This window comes from Megalops cyprinoides, chromosome 4 (assembly GCF_013368585.1).
Source record: "Megalops cyprinoides isolate fMegCyp1 chromosome 4, fMegCyp1.pri, whole genome shotgun sequence".
In the NCBI taxonomy this organism is placed as follows: Eukaryota; Metazoa; Chordata; class Actinopteri; order Elopiformes; family Megalopidae; genus Megalops; species Megalops cyprinoides.
In genome coordinates, this window is record NC_050586.1 from 14,776,044 (window position 1) to 14,795,725 (window position 19,682).

Below are 19,682 nucleotides of genomic sequence, written 5' to 3' on the forward strand. Positions count from 1 at the left end.
CAGCAGCCAGTCTGCTCCCACAGCAATTAAATAACACAGACACCAGGCAGTACTTATGGAACCCAGTATGCCGGATAGCAAATTGACCGAAGGAGCAGCAGAAGATTGAAAAGGCAGGACCATTATGTCTAGAGAGTCATTTGACTCATGAGAGAATAAGCTTATTAGATAGGACTTCCTTCCTGGGTATCTGAGAAACACTATTTTCTGATGTACACTGATAAATTTTGCAGCATGTGGATAAAGGCTTGTCTTTCTTCCATACATCTTTTCTCTGGTCAAATGCTGCAAATTATTGTCCTCATAATGGTTCCCTACTGAGCAGCGCCAAAAATCAGGAGTACGGTATGTCAGCAAACTACACATTTCAATACAGTATATACAGGACAGGCATATGTTAGATTGAACACATTTTTTCTAGTAATCAAAGTTTCTTTAGTTAATATGAGAGGCAGTCTACTATAATAGCAAAAGTCTCTAAACAGCACTGATAACAAGTACATTAATTTTTATTTTAGTCTACAAAAAGTTCTTCAGAAATTCATACAAGGTAATGAGTATAGCATGGAATTACTGTAACAAGACTTTATAAATCTGAGTGAAAAATGTGTAAAAGTTCAAGTCATAGCCACATCACAACACTGACACAGAAGCAGTGCAAATGGACCTTGAGAATAAAAATACACTCAAATAGGAATAGACATACACAACTGATATCTCTGTAAAGGTACAGTTGAGCCTACAGGAAAGAGTGGATAAGCTAAACTCATGTAGTCTTCCTGTGCCTACATGGGTCAGTTGGAGGCAGGGAGTCTTACCTGTGGAGACATCATGTGGATCCACACCAGGTGCAAGTCAGTCAATATGCTGCTCTCCTGCTGCTCTATTTAAGAGCTCTGGTGACTTGGAGGTGGATAGCCTTTTTGGAGAATGTAGTCATTTAAGATCCCACCCCTCAAATTAGATACACCCCCCCCCCCCCACACACACACACACCACTCACTGAACTGAGCTTGCACTGCGTCACAGAGGGAAGTAATTGACTGCATCTGCTGTGCTTTGTTTGAGAGGGGAAAAACCTGCAGGCTGGTGTTTCTCACAATAAGGTGGTTATCTGTGATCTCTGAGACATTAACCCCTTCATTCTCTGCGACAGCCTGGCCTTTACAGGAGTCCAGCCAGACGCTCACCATGTTTGCACTAGTTCCCTCCTCCCTCCTCTCTGTCAACAGGTCTCCCCTTTCCTTGCCTATGACAGGGCCTTGTAAACTAAAGCCAAAGGTACAGTTGCTCTTTACTCTCACAAGCAGTCCTCTAAAGCCAAAAGTGGTGTCAGATCCCAGCTATTCTATGGACGCAGTTTCATTGTATGACAAAAGTTTTATATTGTTGCAAACTTCATAAGGCCATGTATTCCAATGGGTACATTTAATGGGTTGTAATGGTTTGTTACAAGTCTTAATAAATCCCTGACTGTGGATTGCTTTTTGTATATTTCATCAAAGCATTGTATACAAAACATAATTTTTACATTCCTTCAAAAAATGTGTCACCTGAATTATTTGGTTGCTTTCCTTTACATATATATTAGCGTGTATTCTACGCTATTGAGGAAGAAAATGAGGATTTATGATTGGACAACACATGGGAGAGATCAAGCCGTGTTTCGCCACTGTTTGCTTTGCTGAATAGCATCTGGAGCACAGAGCAGGTGCCAGATCAGCCAGTATTTCCGCAGCCCCAGGGTGTCTTTAAAAAAGCCTCTGTAATCAAATAAGACAGGGAGCTGCGCAAGTGCACGTTCTTCACTGAACTCATACTGTGCATTAAGGGCAGGTGTGCCCACGCTGTAGTGCCACTCATTCAGCGTGTGTGTGTGTGTGTGTGTGTGTGTGTGTGTTTGTGTTTGTGCATCTGTGTGTGTGTGTGTGTGTGTGTGTGTGTGTGTGTGTGTGTGTGTGTGCACGCGCATGTGCCTGTGGATGTGCATGTGTATGAGTTGATCTTCAAGGTGAAGCTGAACACTTGTGTCATTTAACCTTTTATTCCATTTGTGTACAGTCAATAAGGATAGCCATACAAGACAAGCCGTTAGTGCCTAGAGTACCCTTTTGATCTGAGTTGTTGTTCAGAGAAGGAAGTGAGCTTCCAATTGCTGCAAAAACAGCCTTTCTATTAAGTTACATACTTCATCACTATTGCAATTCACACCCCACTATCTGAGTTTCTAAACCTCATTTTATAAATAAATGCAGAGAGAAAAAAATGTTACGCATTCAAATCAAAATGAGGGGAGTATATATCACTCCAATGGAAATGGAAATGGAAATGGCTTGTGGTTGATTAATTCCTTTCATACCTGAGGGTCAAAGGATAATGGTTGACAATTAATGAGCATTATGGGGTTATCACAGACAAACGCAGGCTCTGTGACACAGGCTCGTTTCCCTTGTGTCATGCTTACGAAGGCAGGAGACAGCAGAGCACCCTGTCTTACCTCAACACTGCCTACAAGATAAGCTGTCCTCTTTGTAATAAGGCCCTTGTTGTCTCTTCCAAACTGGCAGCAAAAGATTAAAGGCAATAAACAGAGAAGCATGAAGCGTTTCCGGCCGCACACATAGCCAGAATATTCACAGAGGAAATGACAGTATGAAGAATGTTTGTGGTTGGAGGAAGGGGTGTCACCCATCCTTGATAATGAATCAAGAGTTTACAATGCCTGTTTTTGATTGGATATATATCTGGCCTATATAAGAGGCATGTCTGTACCCAACAGAAATCAGTATGTTTCAGGTGTTTTGATCACAGTGGAGTCAAATGTCGATGCATATAAAAATACTGTCTTCTAACAAATTTGTGCTATGTCTGTAACAGAGTCTGTTATAAACTGTTATCTGATCTAAATCTATAGTATCATTCCGGTAATGTCAGTCCATACATGCTTGTGTGATCCTAATACCCAGTACTTGTCAGAGGACTCCATCTGTTAAAAATTCATACTGAAAAACAACCAAAAAAAAAAAACCCAAACACAAACTCCTTTAATTTAGATGTCAAGAAGTCAAGAAATCTATGATTAATACTGTAGCCTAGTTTTCACAGTAAGCCTTCCTGGTAATGTTCACTTTTACTGCGGTTTGTGCTTTTGTTCATTAATAGACTGTGCATTATCATTTGGAATTTTTAGAGATCAGTGGTGTAGAAGCCAAACACAATCTTTAAGGTTCCAGAGTCATATTGGTCTGGCTGTACTAAACGCCCGCCCTGACAATGTTCTTTTCAAATGAGAATACATATTTTCATTTGCTTGTCCTATCTGCATTTGTTGATCTTTCTCGTTGTTGTGAAACAGGATACTCAAGGAGAAATGTTGTAGAGGCAAAACAATATTTGTCTGGCTGATTAAGAATTCATCTTAATCACTAAAATAATTAAAAATGCACTTTACTTGCTCCCAATTGTCAGTTAAAATCTAGCCTTGTCTCAAAACTAAAGTCAAAAACAGGACGTCTAATATTAAAACAGTTCTGTGAAATTATAAACAAATTATTTCGAAACATCTACGATTGTGACGGGGCATCACATGAAAATCGTGAAAAATAACCCCTAGAGAACATCGGTAAGGAGGTCATGGGAAAACAGAAAAATGCTGTGCAACTATTTGCAAGTATAGACGAGCTACCGCCCATGAATTTCCCCGCGAGCATGCCGTCGCCACCACAAGGATTTCAGTTCTTCAACTTCAAGCAATAATTAATAAAGACATTGCTCCTCCAACCGATCAAACACTTCCTCCAGGAGATGCAGATTACCAAGTAATCCGGTCCAGGAAGCAACCCGCATCCGACCCCACCGCTGCAAAACGTTCAAAGAACCCCGGCTATTTCTTCAACATGAAATTTAAAGGAACGTTGATGTTTTGGGGTGGAGGGACTGTTAAGAACTGCAGGGCGATTAAAGGCACAGGAGCTTTAGAAGAGGAGGTTGGCGGTTTGATGAATGACATATAAATCTGATACCTCGATTTAAAAAGCGCCTGGCCTGAGGAAGCTGGACATTCCAGATCAGAATTTAGCTATAGCATATGGCAGATCCTCAGGTGAAGCATTTTATGTAATCGTATAGATCTGTTGGGTTCTATTCTCGAGAAAAACGCCGTAAATAAATTTTAAATGTTTGAGGTTAAATTTTGTCCGTGTATTTTCTGGAAGCTTCACTTTCGGATGTTCTGAACCGACACCTCACAGGTCAGCGTTCTCTGCCAGCGAATAGTCGTGGGAAGTACGCTGCATCTCATTCGAGTCATGCGCTCGTTTGCCGCTGTGTGCGTGTGTCTGCTGTCACTTTGCGGCACACTTAGATCCATGAGCCTTGACTCCAACATAATACGATCCTCGGCAGAGATTGAGGGCAGAGGAACAAAGGTGAGAAGCTGGTGGGTTGATGTTTTCCACTTTCTTTTCTCTTTGCAAGCGATGGTCCTTCATATTTCACGCTTACTACATAAAACGTTCCATTACATTTTGTGTTGATCAGTATGATGTTATAAAGAATTGTAACAAAATAATGTTACATCACATTACCAAGTAAAGACATTTTAAATTAGATTCTGCTTAGAAACTATTTAATCTTAGCGGTGTATTGTGTATTGTGCTTTCTGTTCATTTTGAACTTTTCCAGCCTGAAAGTAAATATCAGAAATGTAAAAGTGTATTGCATTATTACAAACTCAAAGAACTCAAAGAGATAACGTTCTCTGTTCAGACGCAGTTGCGCTGTGCGGAGGACAGTGATTGCGGCAGCAGGCGGTATTGTGAACACAGAACGATGCTGGGATCCGTATGCATGGAGTGTCAACGGAAACGACGCCGATGTCACGACGACAGCATGTGCTGTCCAGGAATGCAATGTGTTAACGGTCAGAGTATTCCCTGTCTAAGATGAAAACATATGCCACATAAAGATTCTTATGTCTGTGCCTTTTTCAAGTAAAATATATGCAAATTCAAGTGGCAAACTTACAGACTGTACTATGCAGTTGTACACAGCCGTGCTGAGGATAACAGCTGATAGGTTTTTAGTACCTGAATGTGTTTTCACGCTTGTGCTTTGCTAAAATATAACCATTGAAAACTATAAACAACATGTTAATTGTGAGAAAGAGATTTAAATAACTTACTGCATAGCTGCAAATATGCATGGAAAATATGCATGGCAACTACATAATGGGCGCACTGTAAACTATATTTTTGTAAGTACGCAGTGCCCATATGTATTGTGGTTATTGATCATCGGTTATATCAGCTTAACAACAAAGTCCAAAGACACTGCAGTAAACATACAATTTATGTTACTTTTTTTCCCAAAAATTTTGTAGTGATGCCTTTGATGTTGTGAACACTAAAAGTTCAAAAATTACTGACAACAGTTAAATGTGATTTAGATCCTATGAACAATGTTTCAATTTACACAGGCTTTTTAAAATGAAATTTCTCTCTCTTTTTTTTGGTCTTATTTGTGCAGATTTATGCACACAACCGAAAAATAAGAACGTTAACAGCAGCAAGAATGGCCTGACATCTTCAGACGGCAGAAGAAAACAGAGAGGTGAGAAATGGGCTGATAAACAAATGCAGAGGGAGAGAGAATTGGCGGACTGTGTGACAACTGAGAAGGTGAAAGGACATGGGAGATGACTGAAATAGCTAGGAAAAGACAGGGAGAAAGCTGTACATTACGCTATTGGATGAAACTGATGCGGCTGGAGGGCAGCGTAAAGCAGTAAAAATGGGAGTGAAAGAGGGCGACAGTGTAGCATTGTGGTAAGGAGCAGGACTTGTAACCAAAAGGTTGCTGGTTCAGTTCCCCACAGGGGCACTGCTGCTATACCCTTGGCCAAGGTAGTTAACCTCAGTAAATATCCAGCTGTATAAACTGATAACTTAAACAATAAATAAACAGTAAGCTATGTAAGTTGCTCTGGATAAGAGCATCTGCTAAATGACAGTAATGTAATGCAATGAAAAAGGAAATAGGGATTTGGGAAAGTTTGGGGAAGGTACGAAGTGAAGGGGTAATAAGGAGCATGGGAGTGAGAGACAGAAACAGCGTGTCAAGCTGCTCACAGACAGAAACCAGTAAGGATGGTGACTTGGTGTCAGCTAACATATCTGTCTTTTTGATTCACTGAATGTGAGTTGCCTTAACTATGATTCTAGGCCAAGAGAGGGACAAGTGTGTACGCTCTCGGGACTGTGAAGAGGGTCTTTGCTGCACACGCTACTTGGAGGAAAAAAGATGCCAGCGTGTCCCCAAGGAGGGAGAGGTGTGCCTACTGCGAGGTCGCTCCAAAGGCCCAAGGGCCATCGGACGCTGCGACTGCAGCCAGGGTCTGCAATGCAGGCCGCAGGCTGAAGGTTACAGCCCCCATGGAGTGTGCCAGTCCAGCAAGAAACAGGGCTAAAGGAGAGGCACACACTTTGGTTAGAGGAAAGAGCCAAAGATGGACTGTGCTGGTTAAAACCTTATTCGGGTGCATAAATTCACAATGTCCACTCAAGAGTCCATGTGCACATTTACACGATGAGTGTAATCACTGCAGCCCCCCACTTTATATATTGCATTTTTTTTCTGTCACTTTTTATTTGCAAAAGAAGCTGATGCAATGAGTCTGATAATGTCTCTAGCACCACTGAGGTCATGTCTCCTGTACAGTTAATGTCTTTATTATTTTATTGTAATCAGTAGTGGTTGTATCACCTTGTTATTCCTAGTTTGTGTCACCAAGTGAATTGTACAGATATGTGTGTCTTACTGCAGCCTGGCACCAGAGTTAGTAGACATTAAATAAATGGAGATTGACGCAAAATTTTAATTTAAAATCATTCTTTTCATACATTTGTTTTGAAGCTTTGGTATATATTTACATGAAATTGGTCAGAGAAGAGAAAAGTTGGTTCATGGAGAACAATCATAACTGAGGAGATTTTCTGCATTTTAGAGCTGTTGATGTAACTCACCCATTCCTGAAGAGAAGGGCTGAGATCAATTTTACTGGCTATTCATATATAACAACACATTCATTTGCATGACGGTGTAAGGAATGGGGCTACACCATACAAGTGGTATTGTGGGGATACACTACAAGTACTGTACATTTAGTCCACTAAAAATTACACATGAAGCATTAATACAAATTATGACCCCCCCCCCCACCTCTACTATATTGTCTAGTAGCACAAAGGTCCTATATATCCCAACAGATGAAGAAAGCATGGGGGAGACAGTTGCCCTCATGGCACTAGCACCTGACATAAAACCTGACATGTTGTAAGTTAATGTTAGATTTTTATCACTACTTTGTTGCCTTCATTATTATTTAACTGTGTTAACCTGAGACATACATACAGTGAAAGATCTGTTTTTGTGTGAATGTGTCAATAATATTGATATCACGATGCAGTACTTTTTCCTTTCTCAGAAACAGCTCTTCTTCCAGTTATTGGAGGGTAATATGAGTTCCCAGTCCCTGTCATATTGCAGCATTGCAACACCCCCATAGCTGTATGTGCGTACTGTTGCACTTTTACAAAACCAAGACAATAACCGGCACCAGTAAAACTAGCAAACATCTATCAACAAAAATACCTTGCTCACATGTTCACAAGGGGAGTCCCAGTGCCCCCCAATGGACGCATTTCTCAAAGTGAAATGCTTCCTGCATTTCATGTATGGAAAGACCACACTCTGCTGGAAATAACACATAACTGCAATTGCAAGTCAGCGGCAAATCCAAGTGAAAAATAAATTAGTTGATAGTTACATTGAAATGTACAGTCAATTATTATTATGTTCCACGTGAATGCATTAGATACATTGGTAAGCTTTAAGAACGTTGTTTCCAAAAGCAGTGGTCATACCTATAAAAACAAACAAAGAAAAAGAACATGTAAAATGTATTCATAGTCTAAAATAAAGGCATTTCTATATTGCACACTGGCACAGGCTTAGGAAGTATAGAACCATAGGCAGGGTATACTGTATTTCTCAGAGATAAATGCTTCAGTGAAACGTGCTCTGGAGTAACGTGGAATATCTTTTCTCCTGGTGCTGTCGGAATAGAATCCGTTTCCATTGGCTTTGGCACCTTCCATGTCACTGCATTGCATGGGCTAGATGCAGTAAATGTGACTAAGGCACTGACCTTTAGGCCAGGATCAGCACTCACGCTGAGGGATTTTCATGTCGCTCATTTCTTGTTGCATAATGTCCCAGTTTCATAAAGACTTAAGGTCTGAAGACTTAAGACAGAATATTTTGTGGATTTGGGAATCTGGATCATTGTCTGATGTTCAGTCGTCCTGGACAAAAAACTATGGATATGTTAAGTACTTACATGTTTTCAGCCAGTGGGTGTCACTGATTTTATCTTTTAACACATTTTTCTAGTTGCCAGAATTCTTGCTCATAGGTTTTTTATTCATCATGGTTTCATATTATGTTGTTATATATCCATTGCACCACAACTTAGATGACATCTTTTAGAAAGATGTGGAATAACATTTTAATTGGAGCTAGATGCATACCTGGGCATTGCCTTAGCCTTTTTCAATATGAAAAAAGGATGTAATCTTCAAGCTCAACCCTTGCTGGGTTAAAGTTGCTTCATTTGAACTGTACCAGGTCAACAGAGACCACGGATTATGGTTTGCATTCTACTTGTCTTTTTAGGAATTTTTAGGAACATACAGCTAATCTTGGAAAACATTCAAGCCATTAGAGGTTAGTCAACTGCCACTGGCATTCCATGTTACTGCTGACATCTTGCCAGAAAACCATGCTGGTAGAGAAAGTAGAGTGGGAGCATTTTTGCAATTACATGATATAACTACAAGTTATGTTGTTTTATAAAGATAGCTTTAGTTACTCATGACTTAAATACCAACAAATAGCTCCCTTTTCAATAACAGTAGGATGCATACCCAATCTTCACATCATTCACCTTGACCCTAACTGTGATAGCACCATTAAAACAGACATCTAAATAGAATTCACCGAGTTTGGATATCCCAGAATTTTCCAGGTCTTCAAAACATAACACAATGACTTGATGTCTAAAAAAACGGTTTTGTCAGTTATTTTTCCCCTTGTATGTTAGCATGTGGCCATTGTTTACGATTATGTTTGTACAGCTACAGATTGTGTCCTTTCACAAATTTTCCATCATTGCTCTTTTCCCCATCAGCTTCATGTCCAGCTGTGTAACTGCAACAGTGTGCCTGATGAGTGTATAATGAGCCTCACCTGTTTGACTGGCTTGACACACAGGTGCATGTGCATGGCTGCCAAAGCTGATTAGTTGAGCCATTTTGCAAGTGACTGTACAAGACCCTATTCCTGGGTTGCATTCCTAGTTTAATTTTAACTCCAGTCCCAGTTTTTGAGCAGGGCAGCAGCAGCACCACAGTATCTGTTAAACAATGCTACATTTACAGTTGCATCCAGTTCTGACCACACTATAAGGTACCCAAGTTATTAGAAAAAATGCAGAACAAAGGTTTAACACATGGTACAATTATTCAGTTAATGGATAGAACAATTTACCAAGATCTGGACTGTAATGACAGGCTCCTAAGTGTTCAAGACTAGTTTTCACAGCGCCCCCCCCCCACACACACACACACTCTAGACTACAGGCAGTAGGCCAAGCCTAGATGCCAAGATGACCTGCTCTCAGTAGAAATATGTTCTGATACATTCTCTGGCTTCTAGTTGCAGAGGAGACTCACTCTACCCAGTTCCCACACCATTGTGGCTTTGTTTACATACAGTCTGGCCAAGACCATCACAAATCAAATGCATAAACCCCCCCTGATCCCAAGGTCATGAAAGAATAAAGCACAATCCACTATCCATTGTACCATACTGACCCTACTGAAGAATTTACAACTGAAAAGGTAGCATGCACCATAGGGTAAGACAAAGGGCTCATCACCCAAAGGTTGCTGGTTCAATTCCTCACTGGGGCACTGCTGCTGTACCCTTGGACAAGGTACTTAACCCAGAATTACCTCAGTAAATATCAGTAATATAAGCTGTATAAATGGATAAAAAAATGCAAGTCACTGTGATTAAGAGTATCTGCTAAACAGTCAGAATACTGGTAATTTAGGAAAATGTACTCAATTTAGTAAGATTAATTGCACAAGTCATTTTGGGCAAAAAGGTGATAATTTAGAAAATTGTTATGCATGAAAAATAATGACCAAATTACAAATCCACACAGGAACTTAAGGTAATTGTTCCCCTTTATTTCAGATTTTGAAAATGTTAAGTCCTGCTGGACTCCCAAAAGGTAACAAAACCAAAAAAAACAAAACATGGCAAGCCACAAATGCAGCAAGTTCAGACAAGGAACAAACCAAATTAAGGATGGGGGGAGGACAGATAGGGAAGGTTAAGACAAAATCTCAAATCAGGAATGTTTGACAGGTGGGGGATATGCCCATTTAGAGCTGGCCACAATCAGCAATGGCGATCTTGGCTTTGGTCTGGCCACCGGAGCTGCCGAAAGACTCCACTTTCTTCACAACTTCCGCGCCCTGCACCACTTTTCCGAACACAACATGCTTTCCGTCCAGCCTAAGAGAGAGTAGAATGTGACATTTTACAGGGCATTTCAAATTTCTTTGTAACATGAAGCAGTAGAGCAACATTAGGCCTGGGTTAATGACAGCTATTGCATAAACCTCAGATTCTCCCTTTCCCCCTGTACCACCTTAGCTCAAGTGCTCTGGCAGTCATTTGACACACCATAACACAATGCTTCATTTTATGAAGCATGTGTTAGTTTCAAACTGGTAGTAAATACTTGTGTTTTACACAAAAGCTAGGGCCTTACCAAGCAGTATCAGCTGTGCAGATGAAGAACTGGGAACCGTTGGTGTTGGGACCAGCATTGGCCATGGAAAGGGTTCCGAAGCCCTCGTGCTTCAAGGCGAAGTTCTCATCAGCAAACTTGTTGCCGTAGATGGACTTGCCACCAGTTCCATTGTGGTTTGTGAAGTCACCGCCCTGCAAAGAGATGCAGACAGCCCTGGTCTGGCGGATCCTCATCACTCCTTCTCACGCCCAACTGATCCTATTCAAAGCACTGTGGAAAACCCGACCCCGTTCCAATTTATATATGCCCCGAGACGAGTTTCGCCAAGAAATCCTTGCCGAGTTCCCCACAAAGCATACCTGGCACATGAAACCGGGAATGACACGGTGGAAGGTGGAGCCCTTGTAGCCGAAGCCCTTCTCCATAGTGCACAGGGCACGGAAGTTCTCTGCCCGCAGAACAGCAGCATCACCACAAAAGCACAAATCACTGCACCTAACCCAGTCACTCAGCACAGCATATGCTAGTACACTGCAAGTGGGAGAGCAAATTGTGTGTGTGTGTGTGTGAGAGAGAGAGATGTGGTGTGCCTGTCACTCACTAAGCGTGCTGTCAAATGACAAACGGGGGTTATACTGATCTGTGGGGCAAATACTGAGCCTGCATGTCCTTGGATGTCATTAGAATGTGAAGTACACCGCGTTTCTACAGTTGGTGCATTCCATCTGTCTCTGTATAGATTAGAAGTTTAAGACAAGACTTACCTGCAGTTTTCGGGACGACATCAGCCCTCAGCTGTTAAGAGGGAAAACACAATTAGTTGGGACAGTTGAAATGGTGTCTTACACACTGGTCAACCATTCAAGTCTCCCAATTTTGCCAAAACAGGACTATTAAATTCCATTTCATACTCTTCAGAACACAGTAAGTGGAGGGAGCCCTCGGGTGTGTAGCTGCAGGGTAGATTGGTGCACCTAATCAGAATGTACATGACACCCTAGTTTGACAATTGCCAATATAGTGTCACAAAAAAAGTGGGAGGGGCTAGCAGTTTAGAGCAGAGGGCAGCTATGAGGTTAAGGAATGTACATTGCATCACAGCATAAGGCACACACCAAGCCCTCACAACAAAGTGCATCTTCACAGGGAACAAAGTAATTCAGGCGACAGGTACTGAGGATGGGTGTAAACTGGCCACCAGATTACAAACCGAAAAAAGGACAGCCAATGGAGCCTAGTGTTAAAAGCAAAATAGGCTTCAAATAAATCCAAAAGGTTCCATAATCACATGTTCAGTGAAAAGGACAAATTAGTATCAAAATCACCCTCAAGTTTAATTCTCATTTCCACCCTGCTTCAAGCAAGGTGAACAGCCCCACTTTAGATTGCAACACGACCTGGCTACTGGAAAGATGCCAAAAGGCCTACTGAATATACTTTAGTACTGCTGGAGACCAACAACCAAATACAGCATTTTGATTGAAATCTGATTCAACCCTCCGCAACCGACGCAACTTTTCTTAAATCGATGTCACCTAAAAGCTGGGGAAAATGGGAACTAGCTTGTTAAGGAGTTCAAATAAATTACCAACACGGTAACAGCGTTTGATTTAGTCACTGCTGGCATAATTACTACGCCGCCGCCTTTTAACTGCTGACTACATGCGACATGTTTGCGAAGTAGTTTTATAACTACTAAAAATAAGTTGCTGCCGGTACTCAAACCACAACCTCATGGTGACGGCTCCAACAGCACGTGGTGCGATCGCGTGTTGCTTTCAAGGCTGGGCTTGCAGCGAGCGACTTCCCCAAAGAACCGATTTAGCAAGCTGGTCGAGCTGTTGGGCGCGGTAGCGGAAATCTCTTCATGTTAACAGGTAACGATCACTTTGCACCCTTGGTCAGGTTAAAACATTTCATATTTAGTATTAGTTATGGTTGTGAATTGTCTCAGCGCCTGAAGGATGTTCCTCCGCCTTACAAGCACCCCCTCCCCCTTCCTACAGCTGCACACAGAAGTTTCTAGAACAGATTCTTTTCCCATGCAGCTCCGCTCAATCATTGCAAAAAGCGATCTGGATTTAAAGGCACCTCAACGCAACCGTTTACATCAAACCATTTTTGTGAGAATAATGTATTGGCATTGGATAAAGATTAATTTCCGGAAACCAGAGCAAAAAACACGGCGCGTCTCCGCATGCCTTGAGAACGTGCAACAAAGCTACTAGCTATCCAACAAAGAGGAGCGGCCTGCGCGCGTTCACTCCATGCGCGCTCTTGTGACCGCACTGCGATGAACACCGCAGTCATTTTCTTAAACATACTACCTAGCCTAGACAACCGATTTCAAGCGAGCCACTCATGACTACTTACATCTAAATGAAACGGACCACAAACTACTAACTTGCCCGCACAGAATACCGATTATAAAACGGCCGTAACCAACTTCACTAACGTTAGCTGGCTACAGTGCGAACCGGCTTCACTGCATTACGATAACTCGAAGATCAAGTTCAGTGAAGGCTCCGCGTTAAAGTCAGCAGACAAGCTACAATCTAACATTAGCTAACTTAGATTTGGCCGGCAGTCAGCTAAACATTAGTTTGGTAAAAGAATGGAAGCACCCACCCTAGTTCACTAGACCCTGTTTAACGTTAAGATCCAGCATTATCCAGCTAGTTATGGTGCATTTGAAGCCATTTAAAACTGTGCAAAACGACAAACATAGCTAGCCGGCCAATACATACATCCCTGGTGGCTAACCTGTTCACCTCATGATCGACTATGTAGCTACCTAACAAGCCAATAGTCACGCGCGCGCAGTCCCCTCAAATGGCCACTTGGAAATTACGCTGTCTAGCTAGCAATGATATGTAACGTTATGACAATGAAAATGGCGCCTGGTTAAGAATGCGCTGGTTATACTACAGACTACAAACGAGCTTAACGTTGAACAAATGCATTGTCGATGCATATTAAACTAAACAGGAAAAATAATCCGCTGTTCCGACAATATTAGTACGTAATACTAAAGGCTAGTGTTGGTAAGCATAATCTAAGACCCGGTGTGCACCGTTCCATTTGAACGCAATGCCACAAGTGCCCGCACCCGGCTTGGCTGCAACGTAGCTGGCTAGCCTGCTTCCTGGCAGGGTGAGGAGACAGCATTTCTACACGTCAACTCATTGATACGTATACGAACTAGCCGGCAGCCAAACGGTCTTTCAGCGAGTCACCCAAGTTAGCAGCTAGTAAGGTAGTTACCTACAGCAGCTAGCTCCTGAGCTACCAGTTGCCAGCTAGCTGGCTGGTCTACAAGGGTTGAGTTCACGAGACTTTATTAACTAGCCAGCGGGCCAAACTGAGCATTGCACATAGCTAGCTATCTATATGACACATCTTGTGCTATCCAGCCTAATAAGCTTGAAAGTTAAATACAGCTAAGCTCTAGCTAGTTTACATTTCAAACAGCTACAAGCTTATGGGTACAAAACATTAACTGAGTTTCAGTCTTGCCCAACTATGTTTCTAACAAACTACAGCACCTTACCTCCATGACAACCCGGCCGACTGGTTTGCCGTCCGCGGTGATATCAAAGAAAACTTTAGGGTTTGCCATGTTTAAAACTGAAGGATTGTGATTTCGGAAAAAGCACGTAGCCGACAGACCTCTCAGCGGTTCGGTTGAATTGGAACAGGGAAAAAAATTTACGAAACGCAAAGGATATATAAGGCCCAAGGAAGGAAGCCTCACAAATGAACATACCCAATGAGGAGACTAGGATCTCTGAGTGACATAGGGCTAACCAAATTAAAGATCAGTCTGGTGAATAAATTTCGAATTTTCGCTCAAGAAAATCTGCGCGAAAGACGATCACGTGATTGACATTTACGTCGTCCCGTAATAATGGAAATTTGACAAAGAGGCGTACGTGCTATCCAATGTAAATCGAGTAAAATAGTGGGCGGGCGCTGTGATTTGCGCGGTCAAATTATCCTCGAAGAACTACACCAGGGCGGGTCCCATGTGACCGCCATTACGGCTCAGGTTTCACTTTTCAAGGTTTGAGCCTGCGCAAACATTTTACAAAAATGATCCGTAATGGCGAAGTTTTCTCAACGTTTGATTATTGTGAATTAAAAGTACATTTCCTTAAAACCATTGTTTTGATAAACACAGTACAATTAAATTGTTTCCAGGCTCCCGTGGAATGCACTTGAAAGGCAGAAAACACGTTTTAAATGGTAATGATGCCCATTTAGACTTTACAGATAGAGAAGACCGTCCCGCCAGGCATTACCATCAAGTCACGCCTGACATGAAAAGTCATGTATGAGTGAAAGTCAGATATTACCGTTTCTATGCAAAGGGCAGATATGCAGTGAATTTTAAAATGTTACGTTATAGCATAGTGACATAATGTCACTGCAAAAATGAAAATTAAAAGTATCAAATCTTCCTTTGCCTTCGCTGAGCCATTGTGTCGTAGCTAGAAGCGGCTAACTTGATGCTAAAGATAACGTTAGCAAAACCTTGGAAGGTTTTGCTATCGATTGTTTTAGTGATTGACCAGCTACGAGTTGATATGCAGGGTTCTCGGTGTAATTTATAGGTTATTGGCATTTAGCAAACGCTCTTATCCAGAGCGACGTAGGCAAATTAACTGATCTCAGCATGAAAGATAAGGATATGAACCTTTCCATCTACCTGCATAGCTAGGTAACATTAGCTACACATAGAAGGAATGGCGGTTGCCTCTCCAATAGGGTAGGTAGATGGCTGGCAAGCTAAATTTGATAAAAGTTTTTAAAAAGCTAGATACTATTTTTTCAACACTCCATCAAGCGTAGTTCGAATGGAATAAACACAAAGGTGAGAGGCATCAGGGTACACCAATCATCTTTAATAATAACATTAATAATATTAATAATAAAAAAGATGAATATGATACACGAATAACTTGAAGTAAAATCCATAGCACATCTATTAACTCCTGGGTCCTTATCATACAAACTGCACATGGCTGACACAGTTCCCATACAAATGTCATAAATAATTATCAGACTCAGACTTGGCCAACAATGAACAGAATGGTGGACTGTCTCCACTCCTTTAAACTCTGATTCTCTTTGAGAAGAAAGAGACAAAGAGCAGGGGAGGGATAATATGTGTGTAAATATATTCATTCGAACACACTGGGATGAACAATTATTGTGCTTTAAAATGACAATAACTAATATTATCAGGATCCATTTTCATTGACATACCTCTGTTCTCCCAAGATCCTATCCAATACAGACCATCAATCCACCATCAATACATCCAATTCATTATCAAGTTTTTTTTTAAAGCACTGTTGCCATTTCCAGTCATAGAATACATTTTTAAAAACGGGGGGACAGAACAACTAAAATTGCTCAAGAGAAAATAATTCTGATAAAATATCAGGTTAAATAAATCCAGAGTTAGCTCTGCTTCCAAAGCCAAGGCCAAAGGGAAGTGTACTGGGAGGTGAGAAGAACTGAAGAATCATAAATGTGGACCTAGCAGGTAGACATGAACATAGAGCTCTTCACTGTCCAATCAGTTTGAGATTATGCTCTCTGATCTCAGTTCAAATTAGCAGCTCAGTGTTTCAGGGATGAAAAAAAAAAAACCAATCTAATTAAACTGGCAGCGGTAATTACACAATACAGCAAATCTGGCACTCTGATGCAAACATCTCAGAACTGCCCAGATCGTACACCCGGAGTGATGCCAAAGCCAGGAAGTTTTTTTTTTTTTTTTAAACAAAAAGAGAACGAACAAACACAAACTGGCTTTTCAGACTTTACTGAGGACAGGAGTGGAGACAGAATGTGCCCGTGCCAGAGACAGACTGGGTGTGGCTGAATGTGTATGTGTTACACATCAACCCACAGCCTGAGTCAAATACCTCCTCAGCTTCCAAGACAGAAGGTATACCCACCAGAAGGAGCACTGATGTAAAACAGGGAATTACCAACTGTTAAATATTTCCTCACTGGATCACATGCAAAGCACAGTGCAGGGGTTCACCCCAATGTTTGTGTCCTTACAGTATGTGACATCAACCAAGGCCCAAAATGCTTTTTATCCTAAGTTTTTTTTCTTCTTCACACAAAGCTTCCTGTTCCTTTGACTCATCACAAAGGATGTCACAGTCTAAACTGCTGGACCTGAATTCTCAAGGGACAAGAACAAACAAGAGACTGTATTTTACCATTCAGAAACATGGCACCTTTCATTGGTTTGAACTGTTCTGGTTTTTTTTTTAAAAAAAGAAGAGGAAAAAGTACAAGACATTAAGGAATTCCTACAGTGTAAAAGGGAATTACCCTATAACAGTGCAGGTCCAAACTTATGTTGCCACGCAGTCCTCGAACAAAAACAAACATCACTTCTAAACCGTGGCTTTGCAGGACGAAGTTAAATTGGGAGAAATAGTTCCATCATATGCCTCATCCCAAACTGCTCAGGGTCTTCCTCTGTATCCCTGGGCTATGGGAATTAGGAACCATTTGGTTTAGGTGTTATTGCATTGGACTGAAACATCTGTATTCAAAATGGTGACATCCTGTACAGAAACCTTCTAGCACCTTGTGGTTTATAACCAGGGTTTTTCCACATGAATTATGACCAGGTACAGGCTTGAATTGTGGCCAAGGCTTTAGTGGCAGCCAAGGGAACATGTGGGACAAACCAAAGGAATCTGCACTAACTGAATATACAATGTAATCTAAACGGAAAACACAGGAGCACTGTGGCACGGCTGGAGTAAACGCTCGATGGTGTAAGAGAGGGACAGTGTGTGTCCATGTAAGGATGACAGAATTAAGACTTCCCCATTCCCCCAACATTCCCGCTCTTTCTCTTTTTCTTGTTGAGACATCATCAGTGAGGAAATTTCACCTCATGTTAAAATAAGAATTACAACTCCAGTTAGACACACATTTTCTATGAAGTTTCAATTACTTTTTTCAGGAATAAATGTTAACTTTTCTGTGTTTACTACAACAACAGTCAAATGCCGAGAAACATTGGGCTGCATTCAACAGAACTGCAAGGGAAAATACTTTTTTGATGCATTACTTCCAATGCTTTGAGCCATGAATTCCAGTCTTCAATGACTTTTAGGAATGGGCACTTTACAAGCATAAACCTAACCAATCTGGCAGGCAAACTGTAGCCATACAAGATGTTATGGTAAAAGACATAAACCTAACAGGTATTTTGTTAGATGGAAAAAATAATTAACTTCATTTTTTGGTTTGGATTGACATTGGGATACAATTCTATGTCTATTTGCCAGTGATTAAATTTAAAAGACATATATTGTCACTTTGTGAAATCAATAATTGCCACTGTCTAGTTAAATAAGATCCAATTATTGCATTCATTTAGACTAACTGCAATAAGGTGAATTGGATTTCCACTGGATCAGTGAAGAGACAGAGGCAAGAAGGAGGGAGGAATGAGGCAATCACTTCAAAAATAAAATTTGTTAACATTTCATAGGCAGTCAAACAAACTAATATTTTTCTTCTTTCAAAAAGTTTTTTTGTCCAGTACCCCTCACTGCTGATTACTATTTGTAGATTCAAGGGGTGCAAGAAAAATGGTTTAAATGATTTACCCCAGGCCACAGATGCTGGGACACAGAGTTTTTTGTAAATGAAGACACTGTGTTGCAGAGGATCATGGAAGATTGAGTGGTGAAAGAATGACAGGGGCAGTGGGGCTCAGTTGTTCTCGAAGAGAGAGAGTAGGTCATCGTTGCTGTTGTTGGGGAGGTCGGGGGGCCCGAGGTATGACAGCAGCTCGTCTGGGTTCGTTAGCTCTGGAAGCAACTATGGTGAAGAGAGACATACGTTATTTTAATGAAGCAGAAATACCAATTGTTACTTAATAAATGAAAGTGTCAGGTGTTTATACACAGGTATTTTTAAAGACAAATGGATGTGCCGAAAAATATGTCCAGTTACTCACATCCAGAGAAGGTTCAGGCACCTCCCCTGGGCCTCCTAACCCAAAGGAACCTTCTATGTGTAGTCTGGTATTCTGGGAAGAGTTTCGTGGAAGAAGAGGTGCTCCTGGACCTCCAAGATGTGAATTCCCTTGAAGACCCTGATGTTGCTGCTGCTGCTGTTGCTGTTGTTGCTGAAGGGGATTATGGGAAGGGTCCACACGGCCTGAATGGGACATCTATTTGGACAGACAGGGGTGTAAAATGCATAACAGATCATTTCTCACCGGAAACCTGCCCAGGCATTCTACTAAGTTACACCGTGAAGCCTTTCCTACATAGTATAACCCTGCTACTGAAGAAATGCATTTCTCTAGACTATGGAAAGATGTGCTGAGAGAGAGGCCCTGTGCAGACCCAGTCACTAACTGAGAAGGGGGAGAGGCATGCCACCAGATACAACAACGCTTTCAGCCAGCACTTTACAGAAACAGTCCAACATATTCCATATACACATTCCAAAGACACGTAGAATAGAATCCTTTAAAGTTGTCAGGCATCCAAACATTGCTTCCATACGCCAGCTATGATGTTTGGAATCTAACAGTAAACACTCCCCTCCATTAGAATCATATCAACAGAAACAGAAAAACTCAGCACATATCTGTTATTCAATCTACATAGTCTATTAAACCCACAATGTATATCTGCAAGTGTGTGTCTGTGTATGGGAATTAGACATTTTAGACTTTGATATTTTAATAGTTAATGTTTCTTGTTACACCAGTATTTTGCATTAAACTGTATTGACA

The 19,682-nt window shown here is 41.3% G+C and overlaps 2 protein-coding genes across 3 annotated transcripts in view; both read right to left on the bottom strand.

Moving 5' to 3' along the window:
• Nucleotides 1-10,292: 10,292 nt before the first annotated feature.
• Nucleotides 10,293-14,603, bottom strand: ppiaa (peptidylprolyl isomerase Aa (cyclophilin A)). The gene is made up of 5 exons (XM_036526980.1): nucleotides 14,436-14,603; nucleotides 11,650-11,680; nucleotides 11,245-11,333; nucleotides 10,904-11,076; nucleotides 10,293-10,644 (listed from the first exon to the last, which is right to left on the bottom strand). Exons 1-5 carry the CDS (start codon nucleotides 14,502-14,504, stop codon nucleotides 10,512-10,514), a joined length of 495 nt encoding a protein of 164 aa, XP_036382873.1. The 5' UTR covers nucleotides 14,505-14,603; the 3' UTR covers nucleotides 10,293-10,511.
• Nucleotides 14,604-15,848: 1,245 nt separating this feature from the next.
• The window catches only part of LOC118776404 (zinc finger MIZ domain-containing protein 2-like), a 39,626-nt gene continuing 35,792 nt past the window's right edge, over nucleotides 15,849-19,682 (bottom strand). For both annotated transcript variants that reach the window (XM_036526743.1, XM_036526742.1), the window contains 2 exons: nucleotides 18,894-19,109; nucleotides 15,849-18,754 (listed from right to left, as the gene is read on the bottom strand). In XM_036526743.1, coding sequence (XP_036382636.1) covers nucleotides 18,647-18,754; nucleotides 18,894-19,109 — 324 coding nt within the window. In that variant the 3' untranslated portion in view covers nucleotides 15,849-18,646. The remainder of the gene's footprint in view (nucleotides 18,755-18,893; nucleotides 19,110-19,682) is intronic.